Below are 21,055 nucleotides of genomic sequence, written 5' to 3'. Positions count from 1 at the left end.
ACGGGGGCAGGGCTGAGGGGGCCAAGGGCAGGTCTGCAGGCACCAACAGGAACCAACGGGGCTCGGAGGAGTCGAGCACCCCCGGCACCCCAGAGCAAGTCCTCAGGCCTGCAGCCCACCCTCGGAATCCTCACCAGCTGCCAAGGACCCGAAGCAGAGGGGGCCAGCCTATTAGTCCCCCTAACTCGGTGGCTCCGCCGGGTGTGTTGCTCTAGGTCAGCCCCACTCTCTGGACCTCCCCCAGGTGTGCCGTTCTAGGTCAGCACCCCCTCCCGACCCTCCCAGGTGTCCTGTTCTACGTCAGCCCCCCTCCCGACCCCCCTGCATGTGCTGTTCTAGGTCAGCCCTGCTCTCCCGACCCCCCAGGTGTGCTGTTCTAGGTCAGCCCCCCTCTCCCAACCCCCCCTGGGTGTGCTGTTCTAGGTCAGCCCCCTCTCCTGACCCCCCAGGTGTGCTGTTCTAGGTCAGCCCTGCCACTCACCCGCACAGACGACCTCATGACCACCTCCATACTTTGCACACAGTGTCTCCCCTCCTTGCTTTGCCCCAACACCCGGCCGTCAGCTTCAGCTCCCAGCCTAACGGCTCTTTTGCTCTAGAACCTTTCCTGAATTCTCCTCCAACCTCGTAGGCCACCTCCAAACGGAAGTGGTCTCAACGGCCCTGAAACTCTGGCACCTTTGCGATCGCCCGCGGTCATTATTTTCTCAACAGCATGGCAGTAACTCGGGGCTCCTTCCAGCCGCCAGTCAGCGTCAGCTGGGCCTTGCCTGTGTGTCGGACGCCGTGCTGAGCGCTGGGGACCCAGGCGAATAAACCCAGGTCCTGCCTTCGGGGCCTTGCGGGCCAGTGGGTGACACCGCTCTATGGGGAGGGCTGGACGCGGCGGCCAGGGAAACGTGAAAGCGACTTTGCCACTTCTGGGTGTTTTGAAGTAAATTTGTTCCCTGGACAAATAAGAGAGAATAAGAGAGCGTCCTTGTAGGTAAGAGAACGTTGGACACCACAGGGCCTGGCAGGTGTTCGGCACAGGGTGTGGACGGCTCCCAGTTATTTACTGAACGGAGACAGCAAAGGCCTGGACTGCCCGACACTCTGCGCCCCCTCATTCCCGGGCACCCACTGAGTGCCTCCACGGTTTCCGGCCGCGCACCAACCGCTGGAGTCAGGCAGCAGCATCCCCGTTTACAGTGAGGCCACCAGGCTTCCGAGGGCCGAAGCCCCAAGGTCTGGAGCCGCAGAGCCAGGGCCGGGCCTGCGTTCCTGACCCCACCGGGCTGTGCCGGTGAATCTCCTCCGGGCCTGACTTGCAGGGCAAACCCGGAGCTCCCTTCCCTCCAGGCAAACAGCCCGTGCGTCTCTGGAGGGAGAGGAGCAGCCCAGACCCCGCTGCATGCTCCACGCGGACCCCGGGGACAGCACGGCTCAGCATCCCTGTAAACCGCTGTTAGTCCTCTACGGGCATCGGATCTTGGGGTGCCAGACACGGGCCCTTTGCCCTAACTTACAAAAGACACCTTGGAAAGAGCCACCCGGGAGTCACCTCGAGCCCGCTCAGCCCCACACGTTCCCTCCTCGGTCTCCCTTTCTAGGCCAGAGCTCCTCCTTTCTGACGGACTTCTTTCCGCCCTTGGTCGAATGCTCTCAATTTCTCCCTTTCTAGCTTGGGCTTTTCCTGTAATACTTGCATTGGACACGCGCTTTTTTTTTTCCTCTTAGCTCAGATTATCTCTTACTACTGTGCTGTTTTTTTTTTTCCACCAAAAGCAATCAAAAATGAAAATCCACATTTTACAACAGCATCTATTACACATGCACCTTTTTTTGTGAACCAAAAAAAAAAAAAAAAAAAAAAAGGAAAGCACTCTGGGAGGGCTAGTTTTCAGGTTTGTGCCTCATGGGAAGATTATAAGGCCTCTGGTCACCCCCTGCCCCCTCACCAGGCCCTTGCATTTAGTACCTGGGAGCGAGTCTGGGGTCAGAAACAATGTGTTTAAGGATGCCTCGGCGTGGTCCTTGAACCATGAGCAACGCATCCCCCAGGAGCGTGTGGGAGACGTGCAATCTTCCGCCCCCCGCCCCAGAGCAGCTGAAGCAGAACCTGCCTTTCCATGAGATCCCACGGGACGGTCGGCACATCGAAGCCTTAGATGCGCAGCTCTCGGACCAGGGATTTGCTGGCATTGCCGTCCGTCCCGGAGCCTGCACGCGAGTCCCCGCCCTGTAGTGTCCTCACAGAGCGTCCCCGCCACCTCCGCCACCCAAAGTGTCCAAGCACAGAGCAATCTGGAAATGATAGACGCTCCCTGCAACCACCCTCGCGGCCGGAAGGAGTTCGACGACGTGAAACCCAGGTGCTGGGAGCCTTTCTGCAATGTGGGCGCCTGAGAAGGAGCAGCCCTGAGCCCAGGGGTCCCGGGCAACCCTCTCTCCCTCCTTGGCCTTCAAGGCTCCGGATGCTTGTGCTCGGGTCTCCTCCCTCCCTCCGAAGTGCAGGGTGAAGGACGGCATGAGCTCAAGGCACTCTGAGGTCCTTGAGGACGGGCTCTGCGAGCAGGAGCAGCAGAACCAGACGCACAGCCCAGCTGAGAAGCTCGCCCTCCCAGTGACCACGGCCAGAGCCCCGCAGGTGAACCCCGACGGCCGGTGCCTGAACGGGAGAAACGGCCCGGGGGTGCACGGAGAGCAGGGACCTGGTTTGAGGGCTCAGAGTGAGAAGGGGGGGGGGTGGAACGAAGAAGGAAGGGGGAGACGCAGCCCCACCCGGCGCTCTCCTGCCCACCTGTGCCCACCCAGCTGAGAAGCAGAGGCCGTGACCACAGCCCCGCACGCCGCGCCAGGCCGCCCGCCTCACACACGTTCCTATAAAAATAAGAGCATTAACACGTCACCCCTTGTTAGAAAACCAACAAAGGCCAAACGGTGTCCCTACGGTGAAGCAAGTGTCCCCATGCTAATTCTGCGGCGCGTCCCAAACGGCGCCTTACCCTCGCCTGGGCCCCGGGTGCCCCATCTAAGCGCCCGGCCCTGACCCTGCGTCGGACCCCAACCGGTCTTCCCTCCGATACGTCCACTAACGCCTCCCTCGGGTCTTTCCTTCCGCGCCTTTGCTCTAGAAGGGCAACATCTTAAAACAGGAAATGGTTTATTTACATCCACCAATACCTGCTTTCCATCAATCATCATTTATTTATACGTGGACAGCAGTTTAGCTCTGCAAGGCGAGTCTGTGCTCCCGCAGGTCCGCGCCAGCGAGCTCCAGGGCGCAGGCAGCGGGGGCTCCGTCCGGGGCCTCCCCCCAGCACCCAGGACCCCAGGACGAGCCACCGCTGCAGACGGGGCTGCTTGCACCTGCTTCCCCGCCACCGCCGCGCACTGACTTCCCCGCTGCGCACCGGGGGTCAGGCCCGGGGACACCTGCCAGCGCCGCCGGTGCCCCTGCACACGCACACCTGCGGGAACACCCCCCTCCCGCCCAAGGAGGCGGAAAGTTAACTTCCCCGGAGCCCTCCCCGGGCCAGGGGCCTGCGCGCAGCCCCGGGAGGCTCGCCAGGGGCCCCGGGCGGCCGCGTGTGTCCGCGGAGGAGGGCGCACCCCGGGCAGAGGCCCCGCGCGCCGCCGCCGCAGCCCTTCCCCCGCCCCGGCCCCCGCCCCCGGCCCCGGCCCAGGTGCGGCCCCGCGCAGGTGCGTGCGCGCGGCCTGCGGGGCTGGGGTCCCGGGCGGGGGCGGGGGCGGGGGCGGGGGCGGGGGCGCGGGCCGGTCACTCACCGCCCGTGAGCTGTGCGGGCCCGAAGCACAGCGCCAGCTGGATCCACAGGACGGCGGCCAGCAGCCTGCGGGGGGGCGGCGGCGGCGGCTCCCGGAGTCCTGCGCCCGCGCTCGGGGTCGTTCCAGGATGCATCTTTCCTCCACGCGCCGCATCCGGCTCGCAGGCGCCTGCAGCGGGGCGGGGGGGACGCGGCGGTGCCCGGGCCTCGGGGCCTCGCGGCCGCCCCTCTGCGCGCCCCCCGCGCCCCCGCCCCCCGCGCACCCAGGCACGCGCGGCCCGAGGAGGCCGCGGACAGCGGAGGGGCGGCCGGCCGGGCCGCGGGGGACCGGGCCCCGCACTTCCCCCGCCCCGCGTGACCCCGGGCAGCTGGCGCCGGCTCCCGCCCCTCGGGCCCGCGCTCACCTGCCGCCGCCGCCCCGCGCCGCCCCGACCCGCATCTGGGCGCGACCAGCCTCGGCGCCCGCCCCCCTCGGCTCCCGGGGCGCTGGGGCGCGGGGGGCGGGGACGCGGGCCCGACGCGCGCCCGACACCTGGGCCCGCGAGCGCGACGCCGAGGACGGGGCCGCGCGGGGCGGGGGCGCGCGGGGGCGGGGCGGGGCGGGGACCAATGGGAAGCCCGCGCGCCTGCACCTGCCGGCCCCGCGGCCTGAGCCACCCGGCCGGGACCCACGGGCCCGCGCCTCCCCGCGCCCCGCCTGGGCCTTCGGAGAGGGGGGCCTGGAGAGGTGGGTGCGCCCCAGGGGTCGCTGTCCCGCGGGGGGGCGGGGAGAGGGGGCAGTCTGTGCACCTGCAGGACCTGGAGACGGGAGGCCTGGAGAGCTGGGTGCCCCCCAGGGGGTCACTGTCCGGGGGGGGAAGGGGGTGGTCCGTGCACCTGCAGGAGGGGGCCCCGGAGAGGGGAGGCCTGGAGAGGTGGGTGCGCCCCAGGGGGTCGCCGTCCCGCGGGGGGGCGGGGAGAGGGGGCAGTCTGTGCACCTGCAGGACCTGGAGACGGGAGGCCTGGAGAGCTGGGTGCCCCCCAGGGGGTCACTGTCCGAGGGGGGAAGGGGGTGGTCCGTGCACCTGCAGGAGGGGGCCCCGGAGAGGGGAGGCCTGGAGAGGTGGGTGCGCCCCAGGGGGTCGCCGTCCCGCAGGGTGGGGGGGAAGGGGACGGTCGGTGCACCTGCAGGAGGGGGGACCTGGAGAGGGGAGTCCTGGACAGGTGGGTGCACCCCAAGGCAGCCGGGGTGTTGGCTCCCGTCCTCCCCGCACCCCCTGCTCAGCCACTGGCCGCCCCCGCTGCCCCCTAGGAGGGGTGGACTGGAGGTGCTGCCGCAGGCAGTGCTCACATCGGGTGGCGCCCCGTTATTCCACGCAATTCCTTCACCCAGAACCCCACGTCTGACACCGCCGCCAAATCACCGCTGCCTCCCATCGGCTTTCTCGAAATCTCCCGCGCTGACTCATGGTCATGACAGTTGTTCCTGTGTCTGTCACCGGGAGCCATCTTCATGAATTCTTTCGGGACAGGTTGACTTTTACTGCTTGTATTTATTATTTCTGCTTCGTCAACCGAAGGTGGTGGCCGCCGTGCACCGGGCGGGCTTGAGGCGGGGCTGGCGCGAGCTCCTCCTCTGGGGGCTCCAGAGTCCCACGGGCCCCCCCACATTTCCGAGGTCCTGTGACCGACCTCTGCAGTTTGAATACTTACTTTATTTTTTATTTTCTCAATTTCCAAGCCTTTCTGCTCGCCACCACATCCACCAAGCTGAAAGCTATTTGCTGACGGCGCACGTATCTTCCCGGTAGTGGGACACGCGTCTGCGCTCCGGCTGGGGACGGGTTCCCCTCTGCGGGCAGAAGCGGCCGCAGCCCACCGCACGGCCCCTGGACTCCTCACCCGCCATGTGGCCTGTGTCTGGACGCGGCCCAGTGTCCCCGTTTTCTGGCCGGCACATGACGGGACTGACCAGTTACTCTGAATTATTTGCTTCTCTGAACGGGTCTCAGGAGGACGAACGTGGGGGCGGCCCCCACAGTACACCAAGGCATCTCCTGCACCAGTCCCCTGGGGCAGCCGCAACCACACCCAGCTGCGCAGGCCAGCGCAACACGACCTACTTTCTCGGCGTCAGAGTTGGGGCGCTGGAGGTCAAGGTGTCCGCAGCTCTGGCTTCTTCCGAGGCCTCTCCCCATCTCCCCCCGGTGGCCTGGGTGCTTCCTCCGTGTGTCCCCCTCCATGTCCTCTTGCAAGGACAGCACCCTAATGACCCCATTGGAATGCGATTACCTCTCTCCAAACGTCCTCACATGGGGAGGGCCTGGGGCTTAGGGCCCCAGCATCAAGCTCGAGAGGACACAGTTCAGCCCGCATCTCATGACGAGGCATCTGCGTGTCGCTCATCCCACACAGCAGGATGATGAGGCCGGGGAGATGGATCCACGGGTTCCGGGGCGCGGAGCCAGTGAGGGCTGCCAGCCGCCCCCAGCTCGTGGGTCCACCGCATGTTATCCTGCAGATGCTACGTGGATGCCCTTCTCAGGAGACGGAGATGACGGGGCAGGTGGGACGCGGGTGGGGGCATCACTTACACGCCGCTCGGTGGCAGAAGGGGAAGACCTTCCTCAGTGGCCCTTCCTCTCATGCGGGCGGTGTCTCTCACCCTGGGGTGTCCTCGGACTCCCCGGCCCAGCTCCAGCGCTCCCTCCTCCCTCCGCCATCACGGTCCTCCCTGCCTCCCCCGGCCCCTCCCTGCCCACCGGTGAGGACTTTGCAAAACTAACTGAATCTCCCCTGAAAACGCTCCGGTCACGTTCCGGGGGTATTTCCTGAGCACCAACTGTGAACGGGCCCTGCAGTTGGCCCGAACGCGACACAGAACGCCCGCGCCCTCGGGGAGCTCACGCTCCCGGCGAGGAAGGCACGGGCCGGGCTCCGGCCGCGCGCGGAGAGAGGAACGAACAGACTCGCGCGGATGGAGAATAAACATGAAGGATGATGGGGGTGGGCGGGGGCCAGAGGGTGCGGGCTGCGGGCGAGGGACCGATGCCCGCTGCGCCTTCGCCCTGCCGCCGCTGACATGCCGGACGGTGGGGTCCTGGGGCCAGCCGTGCCCCCCGCTTGTCCCCCTGCGGCTGAGCCCGGGGCCCCGTCAGGTGTCCATCGGCAACTCATCCCTCCTGACGGAGAGGACAGGGCTGGGCCCGGGGACCGCGGGGGCCGCAAAGCACAGCAGGCCCGGCCAGCGACAGCAGGTGCCATTGGTCGCCAAGCGGTCCCAGGAAACCTCCGCTGGGCCTCCGCCGTTTCAATTCGTTACATGGTTTAATTTAACCCATTTGTTTGTACAGTTCGCGGCGAGCCCACCGCCCATCCCTGCAGGATCAAAAATCACTTTGAAAGGCACAAGGACAGACGGGGACGGAGAGGAAGGAGCAGGAAGGGGGCCGGCGAACGGGTGCAGCGCCCGGTGGGCGGGAGAGGACGGTGACCTCAGGGAAGCGCCCCTTGGCCAGGGACGGGAGCAGGCTGCTGGGCTCCCGCCTCGTCCAGAAGCTTCTCTCCCCACGACCCCCTGAGCAGAAAGAACCAGAGGGGGCAGCCCGTCCACACAGACCACAGCCCCGTCCGCAGGCGCCCCTGAGACAGACAGATGTTAGGGCGCGACAGCTGCACCTCTGTTAAGTCAGCTCCAAGCGGAAGGCGTCAGGCAGGGCCACACGGGGGTGTCCCTGGGGCAGGGTCACGGCCAGCGGGCGATGGAGGCCACACAGGTGGGTCCCCGGGGCAGGGTCACAGCCAGCGGGTGATGAAGGCCACATGGGGGGTGTCCCGGGGCAGGGTCACAGCCAGCAGGCACTCAGGGGCCCACTACGGTACCGTGAGGGGGTCACAGTCTGTCGGGCCATGGGCTCCCCGCGCGGCTACCTGGAATGTTCTGGAGCGTTCCGGGCCTGTGGGCTGTCCCTGGGCAATGAGGCAGCACAGGACCCAGAGGCAGTGCCCAGTGTGGGGTGGTGACAGGGACTGAGTCCAGCGCCAGGGGGGGCCTCAGTAGGGTGAGGCCCCCCACGCCCTCTTGCGTTCGGTCCTTTCCGCGGCCGTGGATCCTGGGCGGGGGCTCCTCCCCCACGAAGCCCGGTCACCTCCACGGGCAGGGCCAGCGCCTGGGGCCTGGCAGGGACGGCGGGTCCTTAGGAGACCCCGTGTGTCCGCGCAGATGCCGTGGGTGCGGAGCAGCGATGGCCCGGGCGGCTGCCTTCCTGACGGTCAGGTGGAGGGCCTGAAGCACCGGCTTGGCCCTCGGGTGTCAGGAAGCCAGGCGGCCACCAGGGCGGGTGACACGGTGTCTCCCCTTAGGGAGGGCAGGAGCGCAGGCGGCTTTCAGGCCTCCTGCGTTATGGTCAAAATGCCACTTCCCTGAGCGTTGACTTGGTCTTGCCCATCAGCTCCCTCCCTCCTGGCCTCTTGCCTTTCATGCCCCAGGCAGCTGGGCGCCAGGGCTGCCCTGGGACGACCCCGAGCTCCGTGGGGTCGCCCCTTGAACCTGGGTCCAGCGTCCATACCACTCCTCGCGAGGAACCCAGGCCCTGGAGACGCGCGACAGGCCTGCCGGAGCACGCCCCACGGAGGACACGGGCCTTGCTCGCACCCGTCCCCCCATCCAACCTGGTGTGTCCCTTGCCCCCCGACGCTTCAGGGCCACCCTTCTAGCAAGTGCTGCTGGCCAGCCGCTGTCTCCGAGTCCACGAGGCGCGGGAACCAGGTCCCAATCCTCCCTCTGCCATCAGGCCGAGGCCACGGCACGTCCACTCAGGGGCGCCCGGCGGTGGCCCCCGGTGGGCCCAGAGTCCTGGGGCGGGGCGGGCGCCGTCACGGGTCAGCACGGGGTGTCCCCCGGTCAGGGCGGCCAGGCCGGCTTCCCGGGAGCCGAGGCTTGAGGAGGGGGCGCCGCTCGGTGTAGACGGCAGCCCAGTTAGTGACACGGGCAGGTAGAGCCAGAAGTGAGCGGCCGGGAGAGGGGCACCGAGGCTGGACCTGCCCAGAGGGTCCCCCCCCCCAGATCCCCGCGGCTGAGCTCCCCGCGCCTCCTGCCGAGGTTTGTGACAGACGCGTTGCCTCTGAAAGTTAAAAACTCCCGGCTTTTTCAAAACTTTTAACAAAGCGTGGCCCCATGCAGTGGGCACGCAGTGCTCATGGATGCTGTCACTCCGCGGCGTCTGTACTCCTGGGTGACCTGAGGAGGACGTGCGGCGGGCCCCCGAGGCCAGACTTGGAGAATTAATAAGGTCCCCTGTAGCCCAGCCGTTGAGAAACACTGTTTTTTTGCTTTATTTTATTTATTTATTTACTTACTTTTTGAGAAACACGGTCGGGACCCCTAGGATCTCTCCTTGGAAAAGGTGACCTCAAAGCAATTCGGTAGAAACGTGTGGCGATACGCGTCACAGATACGGGAAATGTTGAGCTGACCAGCAGCCGCCTGAGAACGAGCAGCGCGTGAAATCAACTTTGAGAGTGGAGTTTCGATCCACATCTCGAGTCACGACGTAAGGAAGCATCCAGATAGTTCCATAGAAACCCCCGAGGCCTCGCTCCGGGACTCCCGGGGAGGGGGGGGGCACCGAGCTCGTTCCCCTTTCATCCTGAATTGGGATCATGGGATCAGAGCACACCTGCCGTGTTTTCCAGAACTCCAATGAATGAGGAAAGGAGGCCCCGGCCTTTATTTGGCGGAAGGCCCAGATCCCGGGGCCTGCGGGGGTCCTGGAGGTTTGGCGCCGAGGGCTCTCCTGCTGCACAGAAGGCAGCTCACCTGTCTGCAGCGTCCGGGGACCGCGCGGCCCCTTAGCCCCCGCAGGCCCCTGTCCCGCCCGGGCAGGGCCGTCCTCTGTGCTCCCCGGGGTCTGAAGCCTCCGCCAGCCCGACCCCAGAGGCCTCCCATACTCGTCCCGTCCGGCCTCTCCCAGGCCGTCCGTCCGCTGTTGCACGTCGTGGGGCTCCCGTGCCCCCAAGGGCCCCTCCCCGAAGTGCATCATGGCCTCTCCAGGCGGAACCACCCCCGGCCCCGGGGCCAGGCCTGTCCACCGCCTCCTGTCCCCCGGCCACCGTCAGGCTTACCGACCCCCCACCGGATTACTGCACGGATCTCCTCCCCGGCCTTTCTCCCCGATTGACCGTCCATACTGCTGCCGGCTGAGTCCCGAAATACAGGCCCGATCGGGTCACGCCGCACGGACACCTGGGCCCACACAGGGGACCCCAAGCCCCATCCTCCTCGGGGAGGCGTGACCAGCAGGGCGGACACTGACGCCAGCATGGGGCCTCACCCTCATCCTGCAAAGGACCCTACGCACCTCGCAAAGGCCGGCCCCCAAGGACCAACCCACGGGGTGTTTGGGCCTTGATCCACTAGTGGGGCCCGAGGGCGGTGGGCTCCCAGGTCAGGGACACAGCACCCCCAACCCCAAGCGCACGTCCTGAGAGGCGCATGTTGACGTGGACAAAGGGGTGAGTCTGAAAACCCCTGCCATGGGCCAGGTGACCTCCAGGGTCTCAGGTTTGTCTTAAGGACTTGTTATCAATCCTATAGGCCCTGCCTGGTGGGATTGATGCGAGGTGGCCAGGAGATGCGGGTGAAGGGGACAGCAGGACCCCTGCTCATCCCGCTCCTCTGCAGGTGGCCGTACCCGGAGACTGAGGCCCAGACAGGCCTCCCCACTGCACCCCCAGACAGCGGGACACCCCGAGATGCTCCGCATGGAGCCTGCTTTAGAACTGCCCTAATTCCATTCTTTTTTTTTTTTTTTCATTCTTTTCTTGAGTTAGGAAATCTGCAGAAACTTCTGCAGACCCCTATATTAACTTCAGTTGAAAACAGGCAAACAAAACACACAGGGGTGGGCTTGCTCCAGCGCAGGAGGCAAGCCTGGAGCTCTGCAAACCTCGGAGGCGTGGCCCCGCCCGTGCCCCCCACCATGCCCGCAGTCCGCGCTGCGGTCTGCCTCCAGCCAGCTCCTTCCAGGTGCACCTGTGCCCCCCCAGTACCCGGCACCCCGCGGAGCAGCCCCGGAAGGCCAGGCCCCCCTCCCCCACCCGCAGCCCCCTCCCCCTCCCCCTCCCCCACCCTCGGCCCTCCCTCCCCCACCCACAGCCCCCTCCCTCCCCTCCGCCCGCACTCCCCGAGGCCAGGCCAGCCCCTCTCCCCTCTCCCATCCCCCGCAGCCCCCCCCCCCCCCCCCCCCCGCAGCCCCGAGGCCAGCCCCTCCCCCTCCCCCATCCCCCGCAGCCCCCCCTCCCGCAGCCCCGAGGCCAGGCCCCCCTTTGTGAAGTGGCCGCCGCGTCACAGGCCCGGGTGGGGCTCGGGAGGGGCCGCGGCCCGCGGGGCGCACAGGGGCGCAGCATGGAGGGCCTGGGCCTGGGCCGCTGCTCCCCGCGCTCGCCCCTGCGGGGGTCCCCTCGGGAAGCGGGGTGCCCCGACTCGCCCCGGGAGAGCCACAGCCTGACCCACGTGGCCGCGAGGGTCCCCGCCCGCGCCAGGAGGCCCCGGCCCCCGCCCGCGCCCCGCCCGCAGCCCCGGGGGCCCCCGCAGCCCTCCCCGGCCACGGGAGACCCGCCCCCGCCCCTGCCCCCGCCCGCCGGGAGCCTCGGGGCGCAGCGGGCGCAGAGCGGGGACCTGTGGGCGGGGCGCGCGGGGGGCGCGGGGCGCTGGTCCCGGGCCTCGGGGCTCCCGGACGAGCCCTCCGTGGCGGCCTGGGGGGTCCGGCCGCCGTGCGCCTGCCCGTGCGCCTGCGGGAGGGCCGCCTGCGAGCCGCGGGGGTCCCAGGGCAGCCGGCCCGGCCCGGCCGCGGGGCCCCGCGCAGACCCCCCGAGCGCGCAGAGCCTGCAGGACCCGCTGCAAGAGGCCGCGGCGCGGCCCGGGGACCAGAGGGCGGCGGGGGTGCTGGCGCGGCTGCAGAGGGCCCGGCGCATGCGGGAGCTGCAGCGGCAGGCGGCCCCGGAGGAGCTCCAGCTCTCGGGCCACAGGGTGCAGGCGACCCTGGGCCGCCAGCGCGGGCGGCTGCTGCAGGAGAGCCCGGAGAGCCCGGAGAGCCCGGCGCAGTGGCCGCAGCAGGAGCCGCGGGGCCGCGGGCCGGACGGCCAGCCCAGGGGCAGCGCCAGGTCCGGACACCCCGGGGGAGCCCCCGCCTCGGAGGCGCAGCCCGCACCCCGGACGCAGGGCCCCGAGCCGCCGCTGCAGGAGCCCCCCGGGGCGGTGCAGGGCCCGCGGGAGCAGGACGGGCCGCAGGTCGGGGAGCAGGCCTGTCCGGGGAAGCTGCCGGCACCAGAGACCCAGGCCAGGGCCTGGGAGACCAGCCTCAGCTCGCTGGTCAACCACCAGGCGCGGAGGGTCCTCCTGGACTGCCAGGCCAAGGCCGAGGAGCTGCTGAGGAAGCTGTCCCTGGAGCAGAGCTGCCCGCAGCCCCTCGACAGCCAGCACGAGCCGAGGACCGGGCCACAGAGGCCACAGAGGCCGCAGGAGCAGCTCAGGCAGGTGCAGCCGCACGCAGGGGCCACCGAGGTACAGACGCGGGTGCACCAGCAGCTGCTGGCCCAGCTGGCCGAGCTGGAGAGGTGGCCGCCCAGGAGTCCGGAGCACAGGAGCGCCAGGGACAAGGGGCAGCACAACCCGGAGCTGAGCGTCCCGCGGGAGGAGTTCCATCACATCCTGAGGCTGACAGCCAAGAAGGAGGAGAAGGGCCACGTGGAGGGCATCATGGAGGGCATCAAGGAGGCCGTCAGGAGGAAGGAGCAGAGGCTGGAGCAGATCTCCCGGGAGAGCGACGCCGCCTTCCAGGAGTTCCAGAAGCTGTCCTGGGCCTCGAGGAGGGACCAGGCCCGCGCGCTGGCCACCAGCCTCCTGGAGCAGAGGCCGCTCAAGGGCCCGCACGGGGCAGGGCCGCAGAGGTGCTGAGAGCGGGGCGCCCGGTGCCGGGGCGAGGCAGAGGCGGGCACCTCTACGCCCTGCAGAACCGGGTCGCCACCAGCACAGGTTTCAGAAAATATATAAAATACCTGCACTTTCCACTCCTGAACTCGCTCGTTGATTCATGCCGGGACTTGGGAGGGCTGGGGGTACACACGCCGGGATTTTAAGAAAAGGCCTTGCCTTCCTAAGTTTCAATTTAAATAGAAAATACTCATTTCGCTGTCTGGTAACCTTAGAAGCGCACATCAGGCCCCTCCTTGAGGAACTAGAGAAGAATCCACAGGAGGGGATTCAGATCCAGGTCCTAAGTCTTTGGCCATCCCAGAACTCACACATTATAACTGGTATTGGGAACGGATGCTCTGAGGGACGGAAAGTAAAATAATCACTGTGACGTGAGGTGTGAAGTCACAGGAAACCTCCAAGAAAGAAGAGATTGTGTGAGTGGGTGAGTGGGAGGCTCTCTGCAAACAAGTGGTCTGGGAACCCTGCACACCACGTGCCCTCTTAGCTGTTTCTAATGCACCTGAAGGTTTTAAAGGCTCTGAAAAGGCCTGCAGTAAAGAAATTAATGGTGAAACCTAGTGGTTGTCACAAACCATGGAACCCTTTTACCCTCGGATCACTCCATGGAATTGGCATTCTCTGACTTGGGTTTGGTGATCCTGCTGCTTTGGTTCCCCGCTTTGCCACAGCCACGCTATCCCGGAGCTCACTGGAACCTTCTCGTCTGATCCTTTGCACACTCCCCCGCTTTGGCCAGGCCTATCCAGTCTTTTGGAACAAAATTCAATTGGAATCTTTCTATTTCTCCTCTGTGCCTCCTGAAGGAGGTGGCTGACGTTGCCTGTGTACGCGTGTGGTGTCTAATGGGCCGAAGCAGCCCTGAATGAATGACTAAGCGTGATTCAGGAACAGGGCAGTTTCAAATTAAGGAGCCACAGGCTGAGCAGAATTTAACCCATCACACCCCAAATCGTCTATGAAAACATTACACAGGTTTTCTTCAAAGTCCCTAATGTAACATTTGTCTTTAGAAAAGACAGAAAGAGAATAAGCCTGATTGTCTTATTAGGATTTTTGAAATGACACGAAAGGTAACCTGACAAGGGATTTTGATCAGAGGTCAGTGTGAGAGTCACATTCTCACCTTTAAAAAAAAAAAGATTTTATGCATGAGAGAGAGACACAGGCAGAGGGAGAAGCAGGCTCCATGCAGGGAGCCCAATGTGGGACTCGATCCCAGGACTCCAGGATCACACCCTGGGCTGAAAGCAGATGCCCAACCACTGAGCCACCCAGAGATCCCAACTTTTTTTTTTTTAAAAATTATTATTTATTTCAGAGAGAGAGCAAGCGAGCTTGGGAGCAGGGGAGGGACAAGCAGACGTGTGCTGAGCGCAGAGCCTGACTTGGGGCTCGATCCCACGACCCTGAGCTGAAACCAAGAGGCAGGAGTTCAACTGCCTGAGCCACCCGGGCACCCCCTCTTCTCCTCCTGCACGGCAGGGACCCTCTAGACCCTCCTCCCTGATCCATGCCCTGCGCCTGCCCTGGGTCCCCCAACGAGGCCTCCACGGGCCTCGCTCCTTTGCACAGAAATGCAAGGACTCCTACATCTTGCCTCGATCTCCAGCTTACCCTCTTCTCTTCCTCTGGGTCACCCCACTGTTCTCACCACGTGCCGCCCACGTGCCCGGGGTCATGGGACAGTGCGTGGTGGACCAGACCTCCCGCGAATCTAACTCCTCCCCTCGGTGTGGCCGACCCACAGCTTTGGGGAAGTCACCTTCTGGAGCCTCAGCTTGCTCACCCATGAAGCAGTTATAATCCACACTCATCAGGGACGAGTCACCAGTGTGTGCCGCTCGGTGTAGCGCCCGGAGCCCGGTGCAGACCCTGTCAAGTGTTGCATTTTATTACTGATAATAGTTCTGAGTTCTGTTCTCCTTGTGTCCACCCCCTTGGTCAGCCCCCCAGTGGTGCCCCTATAAAATAAAACAGAAGATAGAACATACTTACTTTCCCTGTTCCTGCCTCAAAATAAATCAGTGTATAACTATATACCCTGAGAGTCCTCTATGAAACAACACTAGAAAAAGTGCAGAGAAGGCCAACGGGCTGCAGACTCAGGACTCGAGGAGCTGCACTGAGCAAATGCCCTGGGTTCCTTTCCGCTGCACACACCCCAGACCCAGAAGCACCAATGAGCTAAGATGAAAAATGCTCCAACAAGTCTGCTGTCTCTGGCCAAACCAGGAAAAGGGCAGCTTAACAAGATGGAAAACGTTCAGATAGTAATTCTACTCCAGGTAAACACCCCAGGAAATCCCGTGATCCCCCCGCCCCGCCATGTCAACAAAGACCTCGGTTGTTGTCAGGTTGAGATAAGGAGCTCCCCAGTGTCAGCGGAGACCAAACAGGGAACTGAGACTTCCACCCACCACCTCCACACTTACCCACCCACCCACCACCCACCACAATCACCACCCCCAACTATCACCAGGACCACCATCCACCCACCTCCATGCCCACCCACTACCACCATCACCACCCCATGCAGTGATGGAGCATCCTCCCCTCTTCCTGCCAGGAGCTGTCAGAAAAGCCTAGTGGACAGTGCAGAGTTTTGTCACCATCCAGCAACCAGGGAGTATCCATGTGGCCTCAAGGGAGTGAGTATTCCCACCTCCACCAGGCAGTGATGAGGAAACCACCCCTTCTCCCCAGACACACACCTCAGGTAGCAGTGGAGCCTGGGTGAAAACCAGACTTCTCTACCTGGCAGTAACAAGGCCTCAACCTCCCTCCTTCTGGAGCAGTGAGACAGGAACCCAGATAAAACAGAAGGTTTATATAAGATCTAGTCTTAAGAAACTCAAAATGACGAGGTTTCAACTGAAAATCACTCATCATTCCAAGAACCAAGAATATCTCAAACTGAATGAGAAAGAGAACATGGGAATGAAAAATGGGAGAAATAGCTCAGGATTCTACACTAGACACAATAAAAATGCTTCCCCAAGTGATTATGAAAACACTTGAAACAAAAGGAAAAGCAACAACTAACTCTTGGTAAATAGAAAGCAAAGAAACAAGACCTATAAAGAAACACCAAATGGAAAGTTTACAACCGGAAAACACAATAACAAAGATGAAAAGCTCAGTGGATGGGCTCAACAGCAGGCAGGAACAACACAAATCGCCCAGTCTGAAAAACAGAAAATTTGCCGAGAGAAAAAATAAAAGTAGCAGAGCCTCAAGGACCTGTGGGCCTATCACAAAAGATCTAGCGCCCAGGGCAGGAAGAGAGTAGAAAGTAGGCAGGGCTGAAGAGGTACTCAAAGAAATGATGGCTGAAAAGTTGACAAACTTGGTAAAAGAAATAACCTTACATATTCCAGATGTTACATGAACCCCCAAAATGGGCAAACCCACAGAAATGCAAAAAGACACATCATGGTCAAATTTCTAAAACTGAATAAAAGTTCTTTTTTAAAAAGGATTTCATTTATTTAAGAGAGAGAGAGAGAGAGAGAGATCACCCATGAGCAGGGGGAGGCACAGAGGGAGAGGGAGAAACAGACTCCCCACTGAGCAGGGAGCCCGATGTGGGGCTTGATCCCAGGACGCCAGGATCATGACCTGAGCCACCAGCAGATGCTTCACTCACTGAGCCCCCCAGGTGCCCTGAAAAAGAAAAAATTCTCGATCAAGAGAATCCGAAAACAAGCTACAGACTAGGAGAAAACATTTGCAAAATAGTGGCTATATTTAATGTGAGAGAAAATTTCAGATTAGTCATCTAAGCTCCTGCCTCAAGAACCTAGAAAAAAGCAAAATACACCCAAAGCAAGAGTAAAATAACAAAAGAGCAGAAATCAATTAAACTAAAAAGAAAAAGAGTGAGTTGTTTGAAAAGTTGGGTAAAATGGACGAACCTCGCCAAGACCGACACCAAAAAACAAGATGCAGACTCCAGCCATCAATGAACCGCTGCATCACTACAGATCCTAAAGACGGCAGAAGGGTAATAACACGGAGCACTGCGCGCACATAACTTTGAGAACTTAGACAAATGGACCATGTTCTCCAAAAACACAGATCTCAGCTCACTAATACAAAAGAGAGCACTTAAACAGTCCGTAGCTGCAAATAAAATTAAAGTCGTAATTTAAAAACCCTCCCCCCCCCGGGGATCCCTGGGTGGCTCAGCGGTTTAGCACCTGCCTTCAGCTCAGAGCCTGTTCCTGGGGACCGGGGATCGAGTCCCACGTCGGGCCCCCTGCATGGAGCCTGCTTCTCCCTCTGCCTGTGTCTCTGCCTCTCTCTCTCTCTCTCTGTGTCTCTATGAATAAAGAATCTAATTTAATTTAATTTAATTTAATTTAATTTAATTTAATTTAATTTAAGTCACGTAGTGACTTACACACCGTGTTTACCGGCCAGTGCTCCCAACTTCCAGCGATTCGACAGGAGTTTTCGTTTCTGCAACAGTGCGAAAGTGAAGAATGCATTCAGCAGGAGCCGTACTTCTTGGATTTTTTTTTAGGTTATTAAATAATTTGTTTGTTGTACTGCATTTATAAAGAAAACAGACAATGCACCCAGTAGAAAGAATAAAAAATGCATTTGGGGTTGTAACTGACAGCAATAGAAATCCTTTAGTGAGATTGTGGCAATCTGACAATATTATGATTAAGTTCAATAAAGGTAAATGGGGGGAATCCCTGGGTGGTGCAGCGGTTTAGTGCCTGCCTTTGGCCCAGGGCGTGATCCTGGAGTCCCGGGATCGAGTCCCGCGTCGGGCTCCCAGCATGGAGCCTGCTTCTCCCTCCTCCTGTGACTCTGCCTCTGTCTCTCTATGTCTATCATAAATAAATAAATAAATAAATCTTTAAAAAAATAAAATAAAGGTAAATGGGGTACTTGGAAGATCAAATTCTATAGCTGCCTCTTTCTACGGCTTCTAATTCATCTGGCTCGGATTTTGACCCTTCCCCGGGTTGGCGGTGCGCGGCATGGCCCTCTGGGGAGGCTGCTTAGCACACCGCCAACCCCGGGAAGGGTCAAAATCCGAGCCTGATGAATTAGAAGCCGTAGACGGAACGGTTGTCACCATCCTCAATTCCCTACGCCGTGCTCCGCAAGTTACATGACACGTTTGAACACTGGACTCAACCTCTGTCATCAAGTAGGCGTCGTGTAGGATGATTGGGCCCAACTGCAGGCCAGGTACGTTGAGGGTGGGGAGGCTAGCCCAGGACGGCGGGTAAGTTAGGCGTGTTAAACGCGTTTTGGGTTTATGGGCTCTTCAACTTGTGATGGTTTGTTGGGATGCAACCCCGCTGTAGCTCAAGGAAGACCCGTGACTGTGAGATCCGAGCGTCCTGTCTCCTCATAGCCAAACCAGGCACCTGATGTACTCTACACTTTTAAATCCGGTCGTATGCCTTGATTTGATGACCTCCACAGCATAAGCACTAGGGTATTTCACAGACGAGGACCGGAGGCTTAGTGAGGACGAGCAGGATCTCTGGGTGGCCCCTGCTGCGAGCGGCCGTGTGGTGCTGGACCTGAACCCAGTGCTTTCTGGCTTCCTCGCAGTTTGCACGCCTCACGTGGCCTCTCAGGGATGGCCGTGGGGCTCCAAAAGCAGAGTGCGCATGTGCAAACCCCGCTGCGCCACTGCAGGAATGAGTGATCCTGGGCAAGGTCATCACCCCTCCACGCATCCATATAAAGGAAGCAGAGAACCTAATCCGTAGGGTTGTGACACTTGAATGGCTCGACGCACGTAAGGAACCTGGGATGGTAGCTAGCGCACAACACGAATGTCGTGTTCGCTTCTTGTTATGTAACATCGCCTTGAGTCTCACGCTGAACAAGTTTCCATTCAAAAAAAAAAAATCTGATTTGCGAGTACGCTTGGAATTTTGGGGAATGAATGGCAAAATAACGCAGCTCCCGCCAAATCCTAGCACACCTGCGTCTTTTATTGCAGAATTTAAAGACCGACCATGATATTAGTTGTATTTGAACTGAAAGACATCAGGGGTTTTGAAGAATTGCCTTCGGCTCTAGGGCGTCCAAGTGTTTCTCCACTGTCTGTGTAATGGAATTAATCCCTCATCGGACCAGCCTTTATTAATGCTCCCCCTCCATCCTGATCCTGTAGCAATCCTGCGAGGTGTGTGCGTGGGGTCGGGGCGGGAGATGCTGACTCAGGTGAGTGTTCTCAGCAGGAACCCCTCCTGCCCTTGGAAGGTCACTGAAATGATCTGGAACTGTGTTCTTCTCCTTTCTGTATGTCCTGGATAATCAGGAATCAATGATGGGCTCTTTAAAAAAATCATTTTTTGAGGCACCAAACATTTGCCCATTGATTTTGCCTTCTTCAAAACCCAGAAAGCTCTGGACACTTTCCAGCACTTTCCAGCTCCTCATCTAGTGACAATGGGACCCAGTTCACTGTCTCACAGCACTTGAAACCAGAATAGTTCTATTTCCAGTCGATTTTTCTGTGCTTGAAAGGGGCCATTGTTTCACTTTGATGTTGCAGATGTTTTAACTCAGAGGAACCAGGCGGTCAGATTTACTGGCAAGCCTGCATTTTTGAGGTTAAGCAGAGGTGAGCTAATTCTCGAAAGGGGCAGAGGGGCCCCTCCAGAAAGTTCTGAATCTTGCTTTCTCTGCCAGCCTAGTTGTCGCCTGTGCTGCGTGGACGGATGGTGGGGATGCTCGAAAGCCATGACCCTTTCAGTGCCTTGAAGATGGCAAGGGACAGAAGGCATAGGTCGGGTCGTGGCACGGCCCGGGAGCCTCCTGCAGCCATCTGGGTCTGCGCACTGCCAGCAACTACCCACGTCTCATAATCACTTTGCAAATATCTTCTGTAGGCTCAGTCACGAACCATGGACTCACCAAGGCCTCAGATGGCCTCTCTCCACACGGCCACTGAAGGGTCAGGCCTCTCGGTTAGCCTGTGTGCAACTCAAGAGGAGAGACGTCCCTGCCTCCAGGACGGGAAGTGCCAGGGAGGACTCGGACTGGGCCAGCGGGCCCCCAAGACACACTGTGCACCCACGACAGCACTGGGACATGAAGCATTATGCCTGGTCCAGCCTGCAAGTTGGGCGTCTCCGGGCTGTTACAGGACGGAGGCGACAGGGGAGGGCAAGCGTGTTCTTGAGCTGCTCAACCGAAGGAAGGACGCTGAGCTCTTGGACCTCAGGAAACAAGCTTCAGCACGTGAGGGAGGCCGAGAACAACGACAAGACAAGATCTGGGGAAGTACTCGCTGTGAGCAGTAGCTAGCATTTAGTTAGGCTCGCTTTGTCGGCAATGGAATTTCTCCACACCCCCGCCCCCTTCATTAGTGCAAAACAGGCTCCAGCTTCTACTTCCCAGTCTTGGGGGCCTGCCTGCTTAAGAACATCTGTATCCTTCATAAAACAGTAATGTCATTGCGCTGCCAGGGTCACAGCTGTAAGGGAAACCCTCGCGGAGACCCAGACGCACGCGCAGGCATGTACGCCATCCGAGACCTGATCACAGATGCTCCGGGAACGTTGCAAACAGCAGCACCTCAAAAACAGAAGCTGACTCTGAGAGCAGGGACTGGAAGGCTCAGCCGTGTCCCTCGTTCCCGGAGGCACAAACACAGCCCACTCACCTCAAGCTCCCGAGGCTCCACAGGCCAAGCCCACCTGGATACAAATCATCGTGAGTGATAACCAGCTGGAATGAGACAGATCAGGGCCCATACAGCTGTGAAATCCTGGAGTCCCCAGAATTGGAACAGAGAAGAGAAGAGCCACATATGAAATGTCTGAAAGGAAACAGAGGAACCCTGACATGAGCAGGTAGGGGGGTGGGGGTGGGGGGAGAGCAAGGAGGCCTCCTAGGGAGACTTGAAAAAGGCAGGGAAGTTTTGGAAATGAGAAGTAATAGTTTTTGCTGTTAAAAAAAAAATGACCCAGAAGGTGAGTTGAATAACATATTAGACACAGATGAAAAGAGAATCAGTAAAATGGAAGAGATCTGTAGGAATGTCCCAGAAGAAAAAGCTCCAAGAAAGAGGCATAAAATGCAAACAAGAGGCAAAAAGACAAGGAAGATGCTCCGTTATGAAATCACAGTCCAAGGAGGAGGAGGGGGGTCGACGGGGGGGGTGGCCAAATCTAAAGGTGCTTTTCTAGAACGAATGAAAGACGCGAGTTTAAGGACATGGTAAGGAAGGCAGCTACCAAACAAGGTGAAGGAGAAGTAAATCCAGACCTCGGCACATTGAAGATAACATGCCAAACCCCAGAAACAAGCCACGGATTTTAAAAGC

The 21,055-nt window shown here is 60.7% G+C and overlaps 2 protein-coding genes across 2 annotated transcripts in view; one reads left to right on the top strand and one right to left on the bottom strand.

Moving 5' to 3' along the window:
- SUSD4 (sushi domain containing 4) overlaps positions 1–4,272 on the bottom strand; it is a 45,704-nt gene extending 41,432 nt beyond the window's left edge. Inside the window, exons 1-2 of the mRNA XM_025420680.3 lie at positions 4,172–4,272; positions 3,769–3,936 (exon numbers count right to left, since the gene is read on the bottom strand). Coding sequence (XP_025276465.3) covers positions 3,769–3,901 — 133 coding nt within the window. The 5' untranslated portion in view covers positions 3,902–3,936; positions 4,172–4,272. The remainder of the gene's footprint in view (positions 1–3,768; positions 3,937–4,171) is intronic.
- A 6,839-nt stretch (positions 4,273–11,111) lies between these two features.
- CCDC185 (coiled-coil domain containing 185) lies at positions 11,112–12,815 on the top strand. The gene has a single exon (XM_049106997.1). It carries the CDS (start codon positions 11,152–11,154, stop codon positions 12,700–12,702), a length of 1,551 nt encoding a protein of 516 aa, XP_048962954.1. The 5' UTR covers positions 11,112–11,151; the 3' UTR covers positions 12,703–12,815.
- Positions 12,816–21,055: the final 8,240 nt, after the last annotated feature.

Source organism: Canis lupus, chromosome 38 (genome assembly GCF_003254725.2).
Source record: "Canis lupus dingo isolate Sandy chromosome 38, ASM325472v2, whole genome shotgun sequence".
NCBI classification, from domain to species: Eukaryota; Metazoa; Chordata; class Mammalia; order Carnivora; family Canidae; genus Canis; species Canis lupus.
The sequence above is the reverse complement of the archived record's forward strand: the minus strand, read 5'-3'. Positions and strand labels throughout refer to the sequence as shown.

Excerpts from the sequence above, each read along its gene's own strand:
- CCDC185 (XM_049106997.1), top strand. The coding sequence starts at position 11,152 with ATGGAGGGCCTGGGCCTGGGCCGCTGCTCCCCGCGCTCGCCCCTGCGG.